We start from the raw sequence: 22,774 nt of genomic DNA on the forward strand, positions 1-22,774 counted from the left end.
TCCTTGTGATTATTTCACAATAAACTTAGTAACTCCCACCCCCTAAAAAAAAAAAAAAAGAGGAGAAAAAAAACGACATGCCATTATTTTGAGTGGCTGTCAGAAATAAATTATCTGACTCCCTTCAAAGAACTGTCCATCACATGTGAATTTATTCATCAATTTAGTCTATAATGGAGACATTATTTTCCCAAGAAAAAAATGTGCCCAGTGGCAGACAGAATTTTCACAGTGAAAGTGAAGTTCACAGGGAGCCAATATGAATCTGGATGGTGTCATTGTTCTGTAGCCATTTCACTGTCTAATTAACATGTTCTTCATAATGATAGATTCAAGCACATTTCCACTATTTCCACTTTAACTCACATAAAACTATTTCCACAAAATGCGACTTGTATCCAGACATGTTATCCAGATAAGGGAAAACGCATGTTAATGCAAGGTGTAAATGCATTGTGATCGGAATGTGATCGGATCTGCCTGACCACATCAGGAGGCGGTTTGGCTCGTACTGTGTTCAGATCTTAGGTGGGTGTAATGTGCTGGCATCTGTAAAAAACATATGATTAGTTTATAAAACACAAAATATGGGTTGTTGTTCAAATTCAGAGAGCAAGCAAGCAAGAGTGCTTAAAGAGACACGCCTCTAATTACTGATTATACGTCTATTCTGTGCCATGAAGGTGCCAAAAGATGAATTATGAAAGAAATACTGGGGTGGGAAATGAATGATATATAGTAAGAAATAACTGTGTGTGCTGCACTCATGTGTGCAGCTAATCAGCTGTAAACAAGGCATAATTTATTTACTCACAGAGTAGCCTACACACTGGTAGCTTACTGCAACACACCAGGATGAACTGAAACAATATTTTTATACAAAGAAAGAAACTTACTGTATGACATTTGCCGAATTTACAAGAAGGGACAGATAATTAAGACGTCAAATGTTGTACACAGCATTTCTTATTATTATTTGCTTCGACCTCATATTAGATAGAAGTCCAAGCTCAATGAGGATAACAAGAACGCAAAGGCAAAGGCAAAAACAAAAGAATAATTATTCAAATAATGTATCTGGATCCCATTTTAATACCAGGAGTAAAGGGGGTAAAAGAAAACTTTTGTATCAGATTGGTACTCAGTATGAGCAGATTCCCTGAGATCGACATTGGTATTGAGAGAAAAAGTTGAATCACTCAGCCAAGGTTTTACCCAAATATGTGAATATGAAGGCAATATTACTTTTGGAGAAGAGTGTTACCAAGGTATTAATTACATTGTATGCTGAAATTGCACAAAAATACTGATAGACTGATGTTACTGATGTACAGTGGGACAGTTTTTGTTCCTGTTGCACCTATTTTATAAGGAAAGACCTGTCATTTACTCCTGCAGTAAATACAGTAATTGCAAACCTAATGGAATCTTGGAAATGTGCCTGTCCACAAGGGGGTGCCTTACATCACCGCACACCCCGGCTGGACTGTCCCTAATGGCCAGTCGGTAACACAACACCGACAGCCAGGGAGCCAGAGGAGCACTGAAAAGGAGAGGCTGAAAGAGGAATGAATCAGTGAGACGTCAGAGATGAGAACTCAAAGGTTTGGATGATAACAGGCCTCGTGCGCCTCAGTGTCTTCAGAGTGTGTCGTCTCCTCGTCCTTGTTGTTCTTTGATGTTTGGTCATGACACCTGGGGCATTTGGACAGCTGCCAGAATTTACTGGAAAACCTAATCCTCCTCCCTCCCTCTCCAAACACATGGTTGCCTAACCAGTTTCAAATGCCACTTGCATGTAGATGTTGTCCACAAACTATTCTGCTTCTATTGTTGTCTGACACCAGGCAAATTTTAATAAACCTGGAAATGCAAGAGACATGTTCAGCTCCACTCTGCTGTGTAATTCAAAGAGTTTCACACTAGACAGAGATACCTATTGTGTTATTATTGCTCATACTTCATCTCTGTTTGTGTGTCATCAAAGATATGATCTTTTCATAGACTCTTAATTGGTTTTGACCAGACTCAGACAAGTTTTCTTTTCCTGGTCACATTTTTAGAGTGTTCATTTTCCCCTCCTCCTACTGAAAAACTGCAGGGCACTGCAATAAAAGTGTCAACTTCCACAACTTATTGAAATTCTTTCCCTGCTCTCTGTCCCCTTTTGTCAGGGGAAGATGCTGGCAGCCGAAGGGGAGGAGGGAGGCGTGTCATTTGTTTACTGCAATCAATCTTATATGTGCATGTCAAAGACATTTTTCTGTCCCTATGCAGATAAACATGTTGTAGATATACTTAATTGATAAAAAAGAAAAGCATGTTGTTCAGTGATAATGGACACTAATTTCTGCCCTTTCTAGTTTGCTTTATGAATGATCTGTCACACTGTAGAAACCAGGTTATGTCAAGCCAGAATTATGAGAAGATTACAGGGTTCATACAGGTGCAGGAAATCCTAAAAACCCTTGAGTTTTATTGTAATGTTTTCGAGGTTTGTAAAGTGGTAGGAGTATGGATGAAGTGTGGCTTGTGGCTTGAATTTCAAAGGCTTGTAATTGAATAACTGATAATAAATCACTATCTGACTGAATAGTTCGCTTTTTTGATAAAGAAATAAAATAAGTCAGAGAACCCAGTTACTTTTGCCTTTGGCACAAAATGAAGACACCTCTGCTTCAGCCTCATTTGCCCCCGCCAGGCTGGGAGGTTGCTATTTCAATGAGCATTGGCTTGAAAACGGAAAATACTTAGTGAAATACTTGAGTAAATGTACTTAGTGGTGTTGTCAGAAATACTGATTTATTTATTTATTTTCACATGTATCTTTATTGGGTTGTCAATATATAATGTATATCCACAGTATGACATGTCACCCATTTTTACATTTTAATCAACTATATAAGCACAAAACACAAGCCGACCCTCCCACTTCACCAACTTGATAGCCAAGAAATACTGATTTATTGATACATATCAATATGTGAATATTTGAAATACTCATTTTCCACAGTATTGATACCAGCTGTGCTTTCTTGCTTCCTCATCTCTCTGACAGAAAGTGGTAAATTAACTTAGATTCTGTTGTGCTTAACACAAAGTACTACTGACTTTACTTGATTTCTAATATTAGTTAATGACATCATTTAGTTATCTTTAAAGACCTGATCTAAAGAGGAAAAAAAAGATGTTTCCGAAATGGTTAGGTTTCTCTTTGTCATGCTGTAACCTTGTTATATTTATCTCATAATAAAAGTTTAAATTTAGTTCTTTCTGCAAATTTCTGCAACAATGGTGTTGAAAATTGATATTTTTCAAGGTAGGTTAGAAGTTAACACTAGTACTTTAGTTACTTTCCACCATTGCTACAGTAACTGAGTTGGCTACCCTTTACAGATTGTTTAGAGATGTAAACAGCAGACGCCACTTCATTCCCCCTTTCGCTGTCCTGTCATCATCTCTTACCAAAGATGTGCCCTCACTCACTGACCATGTCATAGGTGTTTTGGTTTCACCTCTGTGTGGATTGTAGTTAGTAGAAAGTATAACATTATTAGGTGTAACCTACTAGATTTTTTTGTGTTTTAGTTTAGTGAGGTAAAGCAGCAAAGATTTTATTGAAATTGAAGTTATTTGCAGAATACCATCTGGTTTAATATGATGAAGAAGTCAAATAATCATTTTAAGTATATAAATATGTAATTTGCCACAGCTGTTAGGGGCTGGAAAAGCTTGAAAAAAATCTTTGAAATTATGTGACATGCTTTAACTCACTAAAGATATTTTTCAGGGGTTGATTGTCCCAGTTACGACTCAGCCGTGAGAAAACAATGGCCCCTGTACTTGAATGATGCAGTTTCCATATTTCAATCGTGACAAGGGGGGCAGAGCTCTGGAATCATTGTTATGAGACCCACAGGATGTCCTGAGGAAGAAGTCGGTGCACAGTTGTACGCTAGCATTCAGGGCCAGGGAGGTGCACGGCAGGGAGGCTTGCACCACTGCGTCTCTGCTCTTTCGGTGTCCTCAAGAGTGTCCCTGGAACGTGGGGTTGCCTTCCCCAAACCCAGGATGCCATGACCCTTCTGTGCTTCATCATTGGTTGGGAATATACAGTTACCCAACCACCTCTGATACAGATTGAATTTGCCCTCATGAAGAGAAAATGGAAGCACAAAAGCTAGAAAGCTGTCTGGGAACTGGAACTGTTTCGAGGTTTTTTTTTTGTTTGTTTGTTTTTTTTCCTTCAAGAACTGATTCACACCGTAAAGGTTTTCTGGTCCTGGTTACTAGACAACGATAACAGCTTACAGAGAGAAAAGGTAAGTGTTGTCACGGTTGTCTAGAGTTGAATGTCATAGAGCTCAAGCTGTGTGAGTGTTTCCTGTTGCGGGCAGACAGGAAGTATTCAGCTTAGTCGGATTTCACTGCCTGTGTCTTTGGTTCCTCTGATTGCTTTCTGCAAATGTCTTCTCGCTGAGTAAACCGTTTCCTGACGAGAAAAGATCCGTGCTTGAAGTTCTCGAAGATTTCTCGAGCTTCGATGGCCTCATGATGAACATGGAAGATGACTTGGTGGATTGTAACACATTGGAACAAAGGAGGGAAAGTCTGGGATTGTTTCTGAACATTCCTTGAATATCCATCCTGGAAGATCCTTGAAGCTGTTCAGAAGAAGATATTTCTACTTTGGTAGGAAGACGTGGACTGTACAGGTCGTTGCCTCAGACTGCTTCTGCTTCATTGCTTGTGTTTTTTAAACTGTTTGCACCCTGTGTAACCCACTCCGGGGGTTGACTTTTTGTCTGTCAACGAAGAGAATGTCAACACTTACCTGAAACAACTTTAGCACTTGTAGAGGCAATAAACCACTCTCCACAAAAGCCAAATTGTGGCCTCTATTACTGAAGATTGCACAAAGAAACAGTACTTTAGGGAAAAATCTCATACATTTAATCTGCATTTAATGCATAGTTGTTGATTTTAGATTTTAATTTAGCTGTTTGTTTCACTGACATGTCACGTGCTTGACCTCTCATCCTTGTGTTTATCATACTCATCGCCCAGCCACACACAAGCCTAGTTGTCGAAATACTTTTGTTGAATGATTGAGTACACATTAGCTGGTTTGTAATACAATGTTATTTTGGCTGAAGTTCTCGTATTTTATCACTCTCTCCACAGGCATTAACTTCAAGGAAGTGAACCCAGAAAGCACAAAAGCTATATTTGGCGAGATACACACATCCATTGACACTTTGGCATTCACATTCGGCAATGTGTGAGTACAATGTTTGTATACCTTTTCAACACCACTAGATTTTTTATTACTTTTTTGTGTAGCAGCCAAAGAAAGCAGAGCTGACTCCAGCCATTTTTTAAACCTTTAATTTGTCTTTCTGTCTTATGTATGGCACTGGGTAAAAATGTTAATAAAAGAGAATGCATCAAATTCAGAATGAGTGTATGTTTACAAAATGCAATTAAGTGTGTCAGTTTGAACCATAAATAAATACTGTTGAGTCCTGCCTATGTTCATTTGAATACAGTACAGTGACAAAGATTGCCTGCCAGCCTGGGGCAAGTAAAATGCCATGTCTGGCAAGTAAATCTGGCAACTCACTTGCCCAACTGGGCAAATTGTAAAAGAGTATTAAGCTATTAAGCTATTTTGATAAATATAGCTTATGCAAAAATGGCAGAAAATGCTGTATTCAGCCTCTCAAATGTGGATTTTTCCAGCTTTGTTATTTATTGTCATAATTATCTGGATATCTTTAGATTTTAGACACAAAGGAGACATTTCAAAACATCAGTTTGGATGGATATTTTTCACTGTTTTCCAACAGTTTATACATCGCAGCCCTTGATTAATCATTGCAGTTAACTTAAGTCCTTGTTTTTATTTAACAAGCACTAATAAATGAATCTATTTGTACATGGTCAAGTAAAAACGGACTTGGGGATAGTAGATTTCTGACCCACGTGCCCAACCAAAAGCAAAAAAATAAAATTAACATTGAACCCCAATGTATCTAGAGGGATTTTCAAATCATCTTATTCTGTGTTTATTTACTTTTTACACAGCTTCACAACTTTTTGGAATTGACTATGTATCTGTGTTTTGAATTGAGAAGAGTGAACAAGTTGTAATTTTGTCCTGTGTACTTGACCTACATCTATATCACTTCTACCCCTCAGAGTTTCTGACTTCCTTATGGGAGATGTGGACAGTGGCTCAGGGTTGGGGAACCCCCAGACCAGGAGAAGCAGGGTGAGACACCATCTTTCTTTTCCCAGCTTTCCAGCCAGTATTTTTTTTTTCAAAGCTTTGTTTTCAAACATGACAGTTTTCAAAAGGCTGCACTTAAAGCAGCAATTTTACCACGCCTCCATTTAAAAAAGCCTCAAAGACGTGCTTTCTGTTCTTAATTGGGGTGTCGAAAACCCAGCTGCTTCTGATGTTTAACTCTGATTGTATGTCTGCGATTCCCTCCTTATAATCTCAAATGTCTTTTTCACAGTCTTTTGACAATCTGTCTGTGGATCCTGAGGGATATGTTTCAGAGAAAACTGACCTTGTGGGTAAGTGTAAGCATTCACACACATCACATTCCGTTGTTTACCTCAAAGCATTGTGGGTGTAAAGTAAATTAATCATGAAATGTAATAGCTATTAATGGCTGCTGTACAAAGCATTTAATGGTTGCTTTGTAGCCCAGGGCACCCTGGAGTGTCAGCCTGAGAGTTAGCTGAGTGATTTAGGCTTTGGACTCTTGAATGCCTGAGGTAGACCCGCCTTAAACCTCTGCTTCCACCCCTGTTATTTCTGCTGCTTTTTTCATACTAGCTGCTCGTTTTCCCCTCTCCGTCCACATATCTGACATTCCTTGCCTGTTTAGGAGTAGTCCTGTGTGGGATGGGAAACACATGGGGTTTGTGTTAAATCAGATGGCGGGCAGCCGAGAGGTGCATCACAGCGTAACCAGTAAAAAGAAAATAATTCTTTTGGACTATTTTAAAAGATGCCCGGCACTTTCATATCCTCCCACATCGTCAACCTTAACCTTTGTGTGTGTTTTTTTCATTTCCCTCCCACACATGTCTGTTGGGATAGTAGAACTGAGACACATCAATCCAACACTTTTGGTTGATACCATGTGTTTCAATTCATGTTATTTTGATTTGTGTGTCTCCTCCGCTGGCTCTTCAGGCCCAGAGGTGCAGTTGTCACGGGAGGAAGAAGTCGACTTGACCCTGCTGAAGAATGACAGCGGAGTGGAGTCTGCTCTGCTCTATGCCAAGGCCTGGTCCAAGTATATTAAAGACATTCTGGCCTGGCTGGAGAAACGACTGGCTATGGGTGAGGCTATCGACTGTGCACTGGACTGCAAACAGAGGGTTACTGTATTAGTACATACCAGATATTTTATGACAGGATGTGATGATTGCTAACTTTTTAAAGAGATAGTTTGGATTATTTGAAATGGGGTTGCATGAAAACAACTGATGGGGAAAACAACAGATGTTCCTGTGTAGGAAACTAAACAGTGTACATGGTCAGCAGCAAACTGTATTTTAGCAACCTAAAAAAAGAAATCAATAACAGTGTACACTATATTTTCAAAACTTCTGATAGGAAACCACTGTTATATAAACCAAATATTGCTCTCTCTTGTTCAACCAAGCCCCATTGGCAAAAATTTTACCTTGCAGAACATGGAAGTAGCTGGTCTACTGCTGCCTTGATCGGTTTGTTAGTTAGTATTATTGTGTGACTTACATGTTTTAAAGGGTTAGTTTTGATTCACTGAAGTCACACAATAACACAATCAAACAAACAGATTTAGACAGTGGTAGGCCAGCAACTTCCAAGTTCTGCAAGGTAAAATTACTTTTTTTTGCAGAAGGAATTTAGTGGCTTTTGAGAGAGCGATGTTTGTCTTTTGTAAAAGTGGTTTCCAATCGGAAAAAGTTTTTGGACAACAAGATTAAGCCATGAAAATACTCTAAATATAGCGTGCACTTAAATTGTTAGTTTTTTTTTTTTTTCTTTTTTAAGAACCTGACCATGTCTGCAGAACTACATTGCTTAGCTCCTTCTCTGCCTCTCCAAAGTGAGGGTGTGCTGACCGCCATCTACTGTAGATAATACACTCACTAAGGATAAGTACCTCAAACAACCCCACTTAAAAAAATCTGAACTATTCCTTTCACTGTAATATTGTGGCAAAAAATTTACTCCATCTTGTGTCACATTGAAATTGAAACGAGATAAAGAGAGTTATCTGTAAATTGTATTTGACTCGGGGCTGAAGCAGCATTTTGCAAATAGACCCGAGAGCCATTATAAGCCTTTTGAGTGTTAATTGAGTTCAGAAGTGGCAGGACAGTTTGGGGGCACTTTGCAGCCATTTAGTTATGGTAATATGGTCTTCAAGAAGGTAGCTCAGCTCAGTCAGTCAGGAATAAGGGCTTAAATCCTTCATACTCAGAAGCAAACTTCATCAAAGTGCAGATTTTTTTCCTACACATCCTATATTTGTTAAGTTTAGGAATATCAAAATATTACAGAATATTAATCTACTATTGCAAGACATCTGGAATGTCAAAATCAGTCTGTTTGTGGATATTCTATCATTCTGTTTTAAGTGCATATTCACAATATGATATTCTGTTTATGCGTAAGCTTTAACTGACTACATTAATAACCAGACTGTCTAGCTTAACATGCCTGTGGAGAGCTACAAATGACTTGGGACCCAAGAGAAAAGAGAAACTGTAGTTACTTTGCAGTCAGTACAGAAACCATTTGCCAGCCTGTTTGCTGTTTCCAAAGTGACATTTACTAGTACGAGATGTATGTAATATACTGTAAAACGTAATGTAACGACAAGAATATGTTCAAATAGTGTAAAATCTGTGTTCATTTTCGACCATCATTATTCTGTTAGATTAAATGCAATACATATGCTATCCAAAGTGTAGGTAATCATTAGTTGACAGTAGGGATGATGCAATGTACTGATGATAACAGTGATAAATGAAATATTGTTATCATGTTAATAATACACATATGATAATGTTATGTAAATACCTCAGTGCCTCTCATACTGCATGTTCTTAAATCCTCCCAGCTTCTTTTGTATATCTGTTCATCTGGTTGCCTTTTCAATATTTATTAAGTGTAATTGCACTTGAGGTACGCATTTGTATGTGAAATCTATTGGCAACTTTAATCATGTAGTGAAAATCTGATATTGTGACAGCCCTGTTTGACAAGGATTACAGACATTAATAATTCATTTTCCTTTTGTACGACTTTTTCTTTCAGATATTGAATATGCCAAAAATTATGCCAAAATGGCTGAATCTGCAAAGGCACTGGCCAGTCAACAGGTAAGAGACGAGCATTATTACTTTAACAGAATGAATGAATTGTTATTGTGAATATTTGTATGACATTATTATTCAGATGTTAATTTATGTATTTAATTTCTGCAAGGACTACATGCCATTCAGTGATATCTACATTTCCACATTCAAGAACGACATTGAATACAAACAGCTGCTTATTCAAACTGCTATGGCTCTTCAGACGAACAAATTCATACAGGTAAGACTGACCAGACGAAGTCCTTGAAGAAGCACAGGGGTCTGTTAACTCATTGGACTTAAAACCAGTTGGGTGTGCTTCTATTCTTAATAGGCAATGAGTGTCTCATGGAGCAGAGGCAGGGATTTCTTTTCTTTAGACAGCGATGCACATACAGAGTGCACAAAATAAAAGATTAAAAAGGCCTATTGTGAAATTCACTTGGTGGGGAATTACAACATGGTCATGCTCTTGTGTAAAATTTAGCACTCTTAAAATACAAGGAACAATTATCAACTTAATGAAGCCACATTTAAGTCAATCAATTAATTTGTTTATTTTGTCATCTCTTTTCCAACCTGATTGTTATCAGACTATTCTCAGGCCCTTTTGCATCTTGTCATTTCTTGTAAAAATTTTACACACACTCAAGACTCCTAGCAATATAAGTCAGAAATCCTTGCTGTAATCCTGATAAGAATAAACTATATCAGAAAATGACATCTCAGTGATTACACCTCAGTGTAATTGTTAATTTTTTTCAGCCTCTTCTGGCCCGTAAGAATGAACTGGACAAGTTGAGGAAAGACATCAAGGAGCAGTGGCAGAGGGAGCAAAAGAAAATGGTACGTGACAAGTCTCTGTTTTGACATATTATTAGATAACAATGCTACCTGTCTCCTTTTTTGACTTACACATAACAAAGCAGCATTCCACAGTAAATGTTAGTATCGTTAGCCAACCAGGAGAATGTGAGTTACATAAATGTCACTATAGTTAAATTCATGGCATAAAATTCTTACTAAGCAATGTTTGTTTTATGGATCAGCATTTTCACTTTTTTTCTCAATGCCCTGGCTGTTTACACATTTTACTGTCACTTGACATGCGAGGTTAAGCAACCTCATAGGCGTGTCTGATGTTTTTTATGATAACTGTTACACACCTATATAGTTAAATCTCATGGCTGTTTGTGGTTTATCTGTGTGGGTTTTGGCAGCAAGAGGCAGATGCAACCTTGCGTAAAGCACGAACGCTAAAGGCCCAGAGGAGAGACGAGTACCAGAAAGCCCACACATCCACCAACCGCTCCCAGGACGAGCAGTCGAATGCTGGTAACAAACAGCTGGAGAAGAAGAGGAGGCTGGAGGAGGAGGCTCTGCAGAAGGTAGGCAGGGGAGAAGGTAACAGAGGGAAAATAATCAACGTATAGTAATACTCAGTATGATAAATAGTATTATAATGATTAAAAATGATGTAACCCAACGGGCGGGGTTTAAGGCACCAGGGTAATTTGATATAATTAATTATATAATAGCATGTCTTTGTGTGCCAACATGTACTCTTGCCAAAATTTGCAGAAGTGCTTCCCTGTTGAATTTCTGCATACTCATTTTACTCGTTTCTTCTACACCCTCAAAGCGTTCTCTGTTCACATTGCTGTTTTCAGGCGGAGGAGGCCCAGGATCAGTACCAGAGCTGTATGGCTGACGCAGGCGTCAGGAGGATGGATCTGGCCAACGCCAAGAGCACTTTTCTCACGCAGATCCGAGAGATGGTCTTCCAGTGTGACCTCACACTCAAAGCTGTGAGTGGACACTACAGTTGTACATATTATCACCAGTCAGCTAAAAAAAAAGAAGAAACTGGGAGAAGAAACTATTGTCCCTTAATGTTTAGTCTGTTGAAGGGCTGGACAACATATTTTTTTATTAGATCAGTATTGTCACTTGAGACTACATATTGTTATATTGTGATATGGCAGAAGTGTTGTCCTTTCTTGGTTTAAAGGCCTACATTACAGTAAAGTGATGTGATTTTCTAAACTTAGAGACTGTTCTAGCTGTTCTATTATTTGCTTTTACCCACTTAGTCATTAAGTCAGCATTACTCACTAACAGTAAGTATTGATATTGACGTATTAGTACATTTTGATCCGTATTTGCAAGAATCTGGTGATACAATATGTATCATGATACAGGAGTTACCATTCAGTGTACTGTGATATATCACAGTAGTGTTGGCAAGATGATATATTGCTATTTTTCAATTTTAAGAGTTTTAAGAGAACTGTCATGGTGTAAAGAACACACCCCCATATGCATACAATTTAAGTTAAAAAGTTAACTTTTTTTATGCAATCAGAACAGTGTCCACAGAACTGAGTATTAAAAACAGACTTCAGAAATCTATCAAGTTCACTGTTTGGATATTTTCTGATTTAAATAATAATTTTCATTATATTGAATGTGAAAAATAGAAACTATAGTACATGCAAGAATGTCTGTCTTTTTATGTATTTATAATCACTTGAGTCCCATTTGCCTATTCTCTCCTTCTTTCAGTCATTCACTCTCTCACTCACTCATTCATCTTTATTATATAATCCGTCTTTCTTCAGGTGACAGTGAACTGGTTTCAGATGCAGCAGGCGCAAACTGTGTCGCTCCCTGCCCACTACCAGGCCCTCAGTGAAAGCGCTAAGTTGTACGATCCGGGTGAATGTTATGCTGAATTTGTCCGGAACCTGCCTAAAAATCTGCCTAAAGAGCGTCTGCACTCAGACTCCATCTCCTCAGACAACACCAGGTACCAAAGACTGAAGATTCTAGAAATGGCCTCTGTATTTAAACTCAGCAATGATGTTGATGATTTTGAAACTGCAAAGAGGACATCAACAGCTCAAAGTCAGATTTAAACTCTTTAGCTTTGTGCACGTATCGTCAGTAATTAGTTTATGAAATCTGCTTGCTGGACTCCTTTTATTCTGGTTTATTTTAGTCACCACAGGGAAGATTGTTACTCATGTGACCATAATGTGAGACGGTCAGCGTTCAGTCAGCACAGCTGAGGTTTGAGTTTCGTTTTTGGATTAACATTCAGTTTTAGAGCAGAATGTTTCAAAATATCTTGAAGTCACTCCCGCCCCCTTTGAAAAATTTGAAAATAGCCTAGTTCTTCTTTCAGCAAAAGGTAACAGTGAGTCAGAGAGGGAGGAAGCGAGACAGAAAGGGAGAGAATCGAGGAGAGACAGAATGCATGTTGAATTTGTTGCCCTTCCTCAGGAAATATCTGTGGCGCAGGCAGAATGCAGCAGGGGAGATTGTGAGCGTGAGAGTTTGGCCCTGGTTTGGAGCTGTCCCTAAGACTCTACTTAGATTGTCAAAGCAGCTTCCTACACACACACACACACACACACTGACTACCACTAAGAAAACAAGCACTACTGAATAACTTGACTTTCTATGTACTGTGTTAAGATTAATGATGTTGTTGCAGCTCTGTTAGGTACAGTGAAGGATAAATCACAGGTGTTGACAGTGACTGAAAACGCTTTTGTGTCTTAATTTAGTGCTTTGGACAAGTTTGCACTTGTGTTTCGTGAATCCACAGACATGTTTAACGTGACATTATATGATGCAGTGGTCTGGTGGCCAAGCTCATTTCAGTTTCTGTTCCTAATCCTCTCTTTCAGTCTTAGTTAAGCCTTCTCTGCTCACGTCTGAAAATTCACTGAGGTTATTCATAACTAGAGTCAGACCAATAAATTAGCCTATCACAGCTTTGTTGGACTGTATCAGTAGCGCTGTATATATTGTCCATTATGTGCCAATATTTATTTATTTGAGTTTTGTTTTATATACAGCATTTTGTATATATTTATGGCTTTCCTAAAGCTATAATATGTAACATTTCTGAATTAAAATATCATACATAATATATTTTGTTTAGTTGTATACTTACATTAACCTAAATGTTTGTTGTAACTGTGGGATTACAAAAACCTTGACTGGTCTCCAGAATAGTTTAAGTTAGTCTGTAATAAATTTCTAATGAAATGAATTGGCTTGCTAAATACAGCAGAGATCATAGAGGTGTGTGTAGTGAAGGGGTACTATAATGCACTAAAATACTCTCAATTATACAGTTGTCAGATACACATTTTGCATAACAGATTGAAATATGTCACGCTTACTTATTCATTACACTCTGCTCCAAGTAGTTATAAATGTGAGGAGTGTTAGTGGTGGGTTTTAGCAAAACAGATGATGTGCCAGAAAATGAAGCCTAGTGAAGTAATGGTTGAGTCACTGGTATTATCAACAGTCCTGTCAAATCCCCACAGATACGACACACTGATTAATATAGTAACACTGGGCTTTGGGACAAAAGAAGTCTTCTCTATTGGTGAATTCATCACACGTAACCTTAAGTGCTGACTTTATTTCCCCAGGTTTGTATTCAACAAAAGGTCAGTGGGCAGCACTCACTCCTCCCACGGCAACCTGTCGCAGGCATCCGTCACCTCCTGTGATGTGCTGAGTGGAGACGAAGTGGACAGTCCTCTACACCGGCCTGCGAAGATTGGCGAGCGGAGATCCAACAGCAGTACAGACATACAAGGTGTTCACTCAGTTGTTGATGCAAACTCAAAGGATGATCACAAGCTTAAGAAGGATATTTACAAGAACTATGAATACCAGCGGGTGTTAGAGATGATGTGTGACATTTTGACATGTTTTAAGTGGGTATGTCTGTCTGTCAGAGATAAAATCAGCATTTTTACAGACATGGATTATTGTTCTTTATGACATCTCGAAGTAAACTGCAGGTCATGCTTTTTTCCCCCAACATGGATATAAAGTATTTTAGAAACTGGGTGATCTCCAGACTTAAAAAAAGTATTGTTGCAGGAGGTTGGAAAGCTGAAGTTGGCTATCTGTGGGTCAGATCAGCCTGCAAACCTACCTTTATCTTTACATGAGTTTTTCGGGGACTTTCCCTGGATTCTGAGTCATATAAATTTTGTCAGGTCTAAAATCAAAACAGTCTCAGTTATGTCTTGCTTACTCATCACAAGTCTGGAATATCTGTGTGACCTCTTGTCAGTATAAATAACTGAAACTGACACTAAGAATATCACTTGAGGGGAAATTTAGCTGTATTTTCTTGTTGTTAATCTGTGCCTGTGTGTGGTCTGTATGGTGGTCTCTGTGTTTTCTTGCAGCATTGAGGAGTCAGGCCACGCTGAGAGCTTGGGCGTCCAGTAGTCAGGGCAGCCAGGGCGGGATGTGCAGCGACTCGGAGAGTGCAGGAGGCAGCAGCGAGTCGAGGTCCATGGATTCTCCCACTGCCAGTCCAGGTTGGAGGATTTTACATTAAAGGACCAGTGTGTAGGATTTAGTGACATCTTAGCAGTGAGCTTGCATTTCACTCTCCACTTCTAAGTAGGAGAATCTACTTTGGCTGCAAAACTCATGCAAAATGTGAAAGACCGTATCTAAAGCCAGTGTTAGGTTTGTCCATTTTGGGCTACTATAGAAACTATGGATGAAACGGTATGAGAATTTCATATCATGATTATAGTGACTAAAATTATCGTGATTATCAGTATTATCACGGTATTGTTAAAACTTGCTAAAATTTTCAGAAAGTACTGATACTCTTAAATTATTAAATCAAGAAGTATAAATTCTCACTGAGAGGGTTTATATCGAAAAATGCGCCTGTGTCTGTGTGGCAATCAAACATGGTTTTAACAATACTTAAAATTTTAAATAATAATACTGATCGTTAGGAATTTTACCCTGTTTTTTTGTAAAAGTGGTCTTAATTTCATGCCTTGTAGCAAAACGGTGGCCTCCGCAGGTGGATCCATCCCTGCTGTAGTTATAAACGGGTTATTCTAATGTAATAAAAACACAACCATTTTTCTTTTCAGGGGATACATTAATGAAATCATACTTACAAATATTATATTATATTCCATTACTGTCTTTAAACTTTTTAAACATAAATTTATAAAAAAAGTCTTGAGGGTATTGATGATGAAAGAAGGCATGGGACAGGGAAAGGAAAAATCTTTTAAGCAAGATGACAAAGATAGTGACAAAATAAAAACAGGGACATAAATAGCTTGATTTCAATACCCAAATCACGCCAAAGCTTAAAAAGGATGAAGGCAGTGATGATGTATTTCTTCCAATTATAATCTTTAGTTAAACTTCCTCATTGTGCAGCAGATCCACACACTACTTACTTTACTGTGCACTTCCCTCTGCAGCTGAAACTACTTGTCACAATGTGCAAAGGTCTGAAACATTCAACACTAAATGCACATACGTAGAGCACTGTAGCATATCTGTTCCCAGTATTGCACTGCGATATTATAGCTACCGAAAATTGGTAGAAATTCATGATTTTTATAAATCTGTGCAGGTGACTTCAAACGACGGCTGCCAAGGACTCCCTCCACCGGGACCATGTCTTCTGCTGATGACCTGGATGAGAGGGAGCCACCATCGCCCTCAGACAATGGTAAGGCTGGTGTGTGTGTATATGTGTGTGTGTTTTTTGTCTTCATGACTGTGTTTTATGTGCCTCATTCTCCTCATGCTAATGCGTATGCCAATTTTGGGCTTGTTTCAGTCAGTTTGTCCATTCATGTGATAAGGAAGTGAAGGAAGGGAGGGAGAAGTGGTGACTGAGACAACTGCACAGCTCTCATACAGTATAGAGCTGTTTTATGGGCCCGGCTCTGTGGTGGATTTTGCTTACATCGAATGTTTTTACACTTGACGGAGCTGCACAGATGGGGGTCATGTTAGTTTTGGCGTATGGCCTCAGCTTACACTTCCTGTATCTATGCTGAGATGTTCTGGTCAGTGTTTATTTTCTTATTGTGAATTGAAGCGGCGGGGCAGCTCTTCTTTTCAATTCTGTTTTTTTTTTTTTTTTTTGATGTGAGCTGACATCTAATTGTGGGTTAAACTGCATGATCAGCAGCTAAATTTGTATTAAAATAAAATAGCTCTCTGTACTTTTATAGCACAATTTGACTTTTCGATGAACTTATGTTATTTCATGATGTGATTAAGTATCCATGGCTGTTCTGTTTGTTTTATCCAAGTTATCATATCTTAATTTACTCTTTTCTGTTGTGAATTTTTGCTCTTCTGAATTTTCTGGATCAAGCTCTGAATTCACGCGTTAATAACAACTAGGATCGTGAAACTAATCCAAGCTACCATTTACATAGTGACGTGACGTCAACAAATAACTCGTTATGAATTCATGTGTCGAGTAAGTTCCCTCACCAGCAGCTCTGATTTTCAGGTCTGGCAGAGATGGTGACAGAGACTGCAAGCTCCCCTGGTCCCTTCAGAAACGCTCAGATGTCCAAAGCTGCTCAAACCCATAAGCTGAGAAAACTACGAGCTCCATCTAAGTGCAGAGAGTGTGATAGTCTGGTAGTTTTTCATGGAGCTGAGTGTGAGGAGGTACAGTATGCTCATTCAGTATCTAAAGTTGTTTCATGATGCATTAGAAACACTGTTTTGTTTGTAAATTGTTTCATCTAAGTTTTAATCAGTTAGCTACTTATTTCCTTATCTAACTGTGTTTGTCTCCTGTCCTTTTCCAGTGCTCCCTGGCCTGTCATAAAAAGTGTCTAGAAACGCTTGCTATTCAGTGTGGCCATAAAAAACTGCAGGGCAGACTCCACCTGTTCGGTATCGATTTTGCCCAAGCAGCAAAGAACACCCCAGATGGTATCCCCTTTATCATCAAGAAGTGCACGTCAGAGATTGAGAGTCGAGCCCTCAACATCAAGGTAGACTTCGCTTGTTTGCACACGGTGGATATCTTGATATCTTGGATTGCAGTGCTTTTTTCAAGCCTTACACACATAGTTTGGGTTATGTCTTGGATGTGTCATGCTTATCCGTTATGGTAAACTGAGTTTTCTGTAGTGCTGGCTGCCCACCAACCAGCAGACTGCTCCTTTTAGTCTAACCGGCTTCCTTATTTGGCCATTATATTAATTATTGATTGCAATAAAATGAGCACTGTTGAATTTTTTTCCATTGACCAATTATGCAAACTAATGTCAGATGTCCTGAATCATTTTTTAAAAAATAAAATAAGACATGGTGGAACTTCCTGCAGTAATATACAGTACATAATAAGTATACATAGGTGTTTTCCTCATCATACATTTGTTCCATGGTTTAGATATTTGGTTATCCTGTCAATGACTAATTTTCTGCTCCTTTGTATGTAATAAAGTGAATGTTCATTAAATCATACCTGCTTACTGCCCATAATAGCCATTTACAGACTGTTTTGGCTAAAAGCCTAATTAGGAATTAGATAGGCACTCTCATTAAAATATGCAATTATTAAGATCAGTGTATATGATGGAGTATTGGCAATAGAATGAGCCACAGGCCACCAAATTTGGGCTTTTACCCCCATAGCTGACTGCTTTTTCCCACTGGCTAGCTATTCCTTATTGTTGTGGAAGGCCCTGGGTAAAAATGTACCTGTCTTTTGCTCACAGGGGATTTATCGTGTGAATGGAGCCAAATCCCGAGTCGAGAAGCTCTGTCAGGCGTTTGAAAATGGGAAGGACCTGGTCGAGCTGTCTGATCTCTCACCTCATGACATCAGCAATGTCCTCAAACTGTACCTGAGACAGGTGAGTCTGAACTTGTTAACAGTTAAAAGGCTGGATTAGATTAGTGGATAACTTCTGTAAAGCTATAAAATGTTGTATGTAATGTTGCACAAGTTTAATTCTTTATTTGAAACTTTAGCAAACCTGATGGTCAAAGATTCTTTTACTATTAGTTGGTGATCAATTGGGTTTTACTCATATGAATAAACATTTTATTTTATTTATGCGTAAACTGATACACAACATTGTAAGAATTCAAAACACTTCATTGTTTTTTTCTCTGTGTCCAGTTACCAGAGCCATTGATCCTATATAGATACTACAACGAGGTTATCGGCCTGGCCAAAGAGTGCCAGAGAGTGATCGTGGAGGAGGCTGATAAACCTCAGAGCTCTGAGACAGGAGAGAGAGGCCGTCCGAGTGTCAATCTCAACAGAGTCATTTTCAAGATTAGAGACTTTCTCAGACAGCTGCCCACAGCAAACTACAGGACTCTGCGCTTCCTCATAGCTCACCTGAACAGGTAAGAAGAGCTCTGAGCAAACACCAAGAGCTTTGTCTATTGTAAGAATTTGTCTGTCTCTTCCACTCCACTGCACAAATACACGATAAACAAACTTCCTCATAGGTCACAAAGGGAAACAGACACTTCTCTATAGCACAGAGGAAGTGGCACAAACTATTAAAAAACTCTTGTAATAGTCTGGTTCAGCCACCACTGATATTTTTAAACTGAATAGTCTGTGTTTATGTAATTTATATTTAAATGGGACAATTTTCTATCCTAGAATTTACAAGTAATTATTGTTTGTAATTACGTTTACAGAAGTAATTGCACAGATTTTTTGATTATCACATGACAGAAAAGTGCTTTGGATTGTTTGCAACTTCTTGAAGCAGGTTTAATTTTTTTTACAGTTGCCATTGAAGCTTGCTCAGTGAAACTTTTACTAAGATCTTGACACTGACTGCCACTTTTAAGATGTTATAAATGGACTGTCAATCTATGTCTGATTCTGAGTCAACATAGTGTTCCTTACAACACAGTTCAAATACCTGAACGACACCTGAACATGTTTTTTATCTCATCATCACTCTTGTCTACCACAGAGTGACTGAGCAGGCGGAAGAGAACAAGATGACAGCGAGTAACCTGGGCATTATCTTCGGCCCCACGCTGGTCAAACCCCGACAGACAGACGCCGAGGTGTCCCTGTCATCCCTGGTAGACTACCCCTACCAGGCCCTGATGGTGGAGCTGCTGGTGCGACACTTCCAAACGATCTTTGACGCTTCTCTTCTGCCCGGCTCCGACAACCCCTCAACTGGCCAGGCATCCCCCAGGCTCACCCCTGAGGAGAAGGTGCAGCGGCTCAGCAGACACTCCACCTCCTTGATGGACATCAAAGAGGTGAGGAGGGACTGAAGGGTGTGACTGGGCTGCATTTGACTTGTAATGGGGATAATGATCCTGGAATAATGGACGAACACTCTCAAGTTCTCACTGCTCTGGCCTTTTTTGTGTTAAAGTGGATGTGATTTTGTTTGATTTGCAATACATTTTTACATCGATTTTAAGGGGTTCAAGACATAATGATCAGTTTTTGTATTGGGCCATCATTTTATCCTCAGTTTTTAAAGGTAAATTCTACTAATTTGAGACATCAAAGTCTGTTAACATGTGCTGGGAGGTTGAACCAATTGGATTCTTTTGTTATTGCTACAATTGTATTCATAAAACAAAATGGACGAAGTAAGAAGTAACACAGTGAGAAAAAAATTAATCATGTACAGAAATCTAAAATTTTGATTCATCAAGGTGCATCAATAATTGCTGCATAATCACATTATTATTTTTCTCTTATATTTGTCTTGCACAAAGCAGTAAGAGGAAAATAAGTAAAACCTATATGGGATTCCTGAAACGTGAGCTGACACTTACAAAACATTTTTCTCCAGGGTTTTCATGAAGTAGGCCAAAATTACTTTTTCTTCATAACATTTCACAATTGTTTGCACAGACAATTTATGATCAAATTTGTGAGCACAAATGATTCATGCAGGAGGCTGATACTACTTGTTGTAGTTTGGTGCAAAAAATAACGGCATGAAATGAAAAGTTATGAAGTGTTTGTTGTTGTGTTATATCATTTAGCTGCATTTTTATCAAAGTGGGCCCATTGTATTGTTATGGAAATGCAGATAGCAGTATTGTTTGTCCAGATGCTTATTGATATTTTGCTACTGACCAGTCAGGAACCGGTATCAGTTTAGTACCAATTCTTGATACCCATCCCTAATTATGTTAAGTAATAATGTACAGTAACATTCCAGAAGCAAACATCATTGACTACTTATTGATATATGTTATGTATACATTAAATCTGATTGTTTTTTTATGTCCCTGCAGAGTGCCAAAGTGTACAAACGATACTCATCAGTAATCCCGTCCTCACACATCTTGGACGAGGTTCAGGAGGTCCAGCCGGGAACTGACAGGATGGACTCCTCGGCTCTGGACAGACTCAACGGGATCCAGACGTCTACTGGAGGAGAAGTCCAGAGGTCAACCTTAGTGTTTGGCCGTCCCAGCACCACCATCCCCTCCACCACCACCACCACCACCACCACCACCACTGTGGCACCAAAGGTCCAACTACGCACCCAACGCACCAGACATGTGTCTCGTCCAATCAGCATGCCACTGGAGCGCCTGCTCACCCCCACCCAGATCAGCGAGAGGAATAACCGCAACGCTGCTGCTAACGCTGATACAAACTCTGCCGTCTCTGAGACTATACAGGAGATACCAGAGACAGAAAAGGCTCGGCAGAGTGGCTCATCCAGGGTTAGCACCTACTACATCACGCCTTTTATTGACACACAAACGATGCAGAGGAGGACATGGGACAAGTACAAGTACAAGCACTATGATGTCACACCCAGGACTGCTATGATTGTGGCCAACCTGCCGCCAGCCAGCTCTGGAGTACAACCTGCAAAGGCTGCGATGCCTGTCACTGTTAGCCCGGCCGTAACCACTGCCTCTGTGGCCCCCACCACGAGCAGTGTGAGTACCATATTCTCCAGCAGTCCTTACACCGTCTCCGTCAAGCCTGCGCGGACTTCTAAAAGGGAAAATGACACAGATAATTCAGTCAGCGAGTCTAGAAGCTCGCCAAACCTCCTAACGCTCAGGGCACCCAGAACTCTGCAGCCTCCTCCTGGAACTTTCTACAAACCCCCCATTTCCATTAACAGCAGAGCTAGGACGCTTCCAAACTGGACTACTACTGTCACCACCATCACCACCACCACCACCACCACCTCATCACTGGCCCCCACCAAACCTGCCGAGGCAGTCACGCCGTCCCCCGCCCTCACAAGCCCCCCACAGACACGGCTCCAGACGCAGGACTCCACCGACAGCGCCATTGACCCCGGGGGATCGACCTCCGCTACCCTTTCGCCTCCCCAGTCCCCTCCCCCGAGCAGCCCTGAGGACCTCAGCCCCAGTGAAACTAAACCCGTCTACCAAAGACTGCGACCTCGGCGTCTGCAGGAGCTCGAACACAGAGAGGCTCATTTTGTCTGACGCCAAAAATAAAAACATATTATATCTGTAAATATTAATGTATCTGTGCCATAGTGCATACTGGGGAAAAAACATTTTTATTATACAAGCTGAGAGCTGGAGAAAATAAACCATGAAAGTGTTATAAGTACTAATATATTTTACATGTTCAAGTCAAAATGTCTCCCAAACATTCAAAACAAGCAAAAACTACAAGTATGATGCCAGCTTTGAATGTTTAGTGTCATGAATCGTCTGTTTTTATGTCAAAGAAAATTTGCCAACCACAGATCTGACATCTGCCTGTAAAGAAATGTAAACCTAGTTTGATTTGTTACAAAATTATACTTTATTGTAATCACACAATGCACTTAATGCAGGTTCAAATTCTTAATGTTGCCTTTAATGTTAAAAATTGCTTAATTTTGTATTTTATTCCACAAGGAGCAGATGGAAGTATTTTTAACATGAGGTTTCCAATTTTACCTTTTTGAAGTTGTCCATTGTAGCCTGTGATTGGTACATCTTTTCTCAGTATGTAAACCTTATGTATCTGTTTACGTTTTTTTATATTCATTCATACATACTGCATGTGTGTCACAGTAATTTTGTCTCATCGCATTATTGTGACTATACAGAAAAAGAATGACATGCAACAATACTTGCTGCAAATTAAAAATGTAGTTTAAACTGTTAATTCTGTTCCAATTGAGTTTGATTTTGAGATTTCTGTTCGGTGCCTCGGAGGAGAAGGGTTATATTTGAAACTTCCAAAGGTTATTTTGAAGCTCTGTAGACATTTGTTTACTTTGTGTGTTTTATTTGGTACCCAACAAATTTCTGTGTTCCCTTTTAAATTGTAGCCTATTGTGTTTCAAACATGTATGCAATCAGGTTTTTGCTTTAATGGAGAAAGAGACAATGGAATGGTATCAGATTTAGTACTGCAACAACTGATTATTTTCTTTACCTATTAAAGCGATAGTTCAGATTATTTGAAGTGGGTTCTATTAGGTACCTATCCACAGTCAGAGTATTAGCCACAGTAAATGTCAGCTGGCATGCGTCCAGTTTGGAGAAGCAGACAGGATGGAAGCTGAGCAGTGTACCTCTGTGGATAGAGTCAGCAGCAAAACATATTTTAGCC

The 22,774-nt window shown here is 39.3% G+C and overlaps 1 protein-coding gene across 4 annotated transcripts in view; it reads left to right on the plus strand.

Annotated features, from left to right (window-relative positions):
- LOC146317873 (rho GTPase-activating protein 29-like) overlaps positions 1 to 22,324 on the plus strand; it is a 44,548-nt gene extending 22,224 nt beyond the window's left edge. The window contains exons 1-20 of one of the 4 annotated variants that reach the window (XM_084731597.1): positions 3,944 to 4,322; positions 5,185 to 5,281; positions 6,202 to 6,274; positions 6,525 to 6,585; positions 7,214 to 7,363; positions 9,335 to 9,399; positions 9,506 to 9,616; positions 10,141 to 10,221; positions 10,596 to 10,763; positions 11,046 to 11,183; positions 11,997 to 12,184; positions 13,830 to 13,999; positions 14,604 to 14,738; positions 15,815 to 15,913; positions 16,712 to 16,875; positions 17,019 to 17,207; positions 17,937 to 18,074; positions 18,344 to 18,576; positions 19,164 to 19,464; positions 20,464 to 22,324. In XM_084731597.1, the coding sequence (XP_084587723.1) occupies positions 6,218 to 6,274; positions 6,525 to 6,585; positions 7,214 to 7,363; positions 9,335 to 9,399; positions 9,506 to 9,616; positions 10,141 to 10,221; positions 10,596 to 10,763; positions 11,046 to 11,183; positions 11,997 to 12,184; positions 13,830 to 13,999; positions 14,604 to 14,738; positions 15,815 to 15,913; positions 16,712 to 16,875; positions 17,019 to 17,207; positions 17,937 to 18,074; positions 18,344 to 18,576; positions 19,164 to 19,464; positions 20,464 to 21,648 (3,633 nt within the window). In that variant the 5' untranslated portion in view covers positions 3,944 to 4,322; positions 5,185 to 5,281; positions 6,202 to 6,217 and the 3' untranslated portion in view covers positions 21,649 to 22,324. Of the gene's footprint in view, positions 1 to 3,943; positions 4,323 to 4,404; positions 4,716 to 5,184; positions 5,282 to 6,201; positions 6,275 to 6,524; positions 6,586 to 7,213; positions 7,364 to 9,334; positions 9,400 to 9,505; positions 9,617 to 10,140; positions 10,222 to 10,595; positions 10,764 to 11,045; positions 11,184 to 11,996; positions 12,185 to 13,829; positions 14,000 to 14,603; positions 14,739 to 15,814; positions 15,914 to 16,711; positions 16,876 to 17,018; positions 17,208 to 17,936; positions 18,075 to 18,343; positions 18,577 to 19,163; positions 19,465 to 20,463 lie in introns of those variants that run through there. The other 3 variants (XM_084731598.1, XM_084731599.1, XM_084731596.1) reach the window with 3 other exon arrangements.
- The last annotated feature ends 450 nt before the right edge of the window (positions 22,325 to 22,774 follow it).

The sequence above is a fragment of the Lutjanus erythropterus genome, chromosome 12 (genome assembly GCF_056507025.1).
Source record: "Lutjanus erythropterus isolate fLutEry1 chromosome 12, fLutEry1.hap2, whole genome shotgun sequence".
Lineage (NCBI taxonomy): Eukaryota > Metazoa > Chordata > Actinopteri > Lutjaniformes > Lutjanidae > Lutjanus > Lutjanus erythropterus.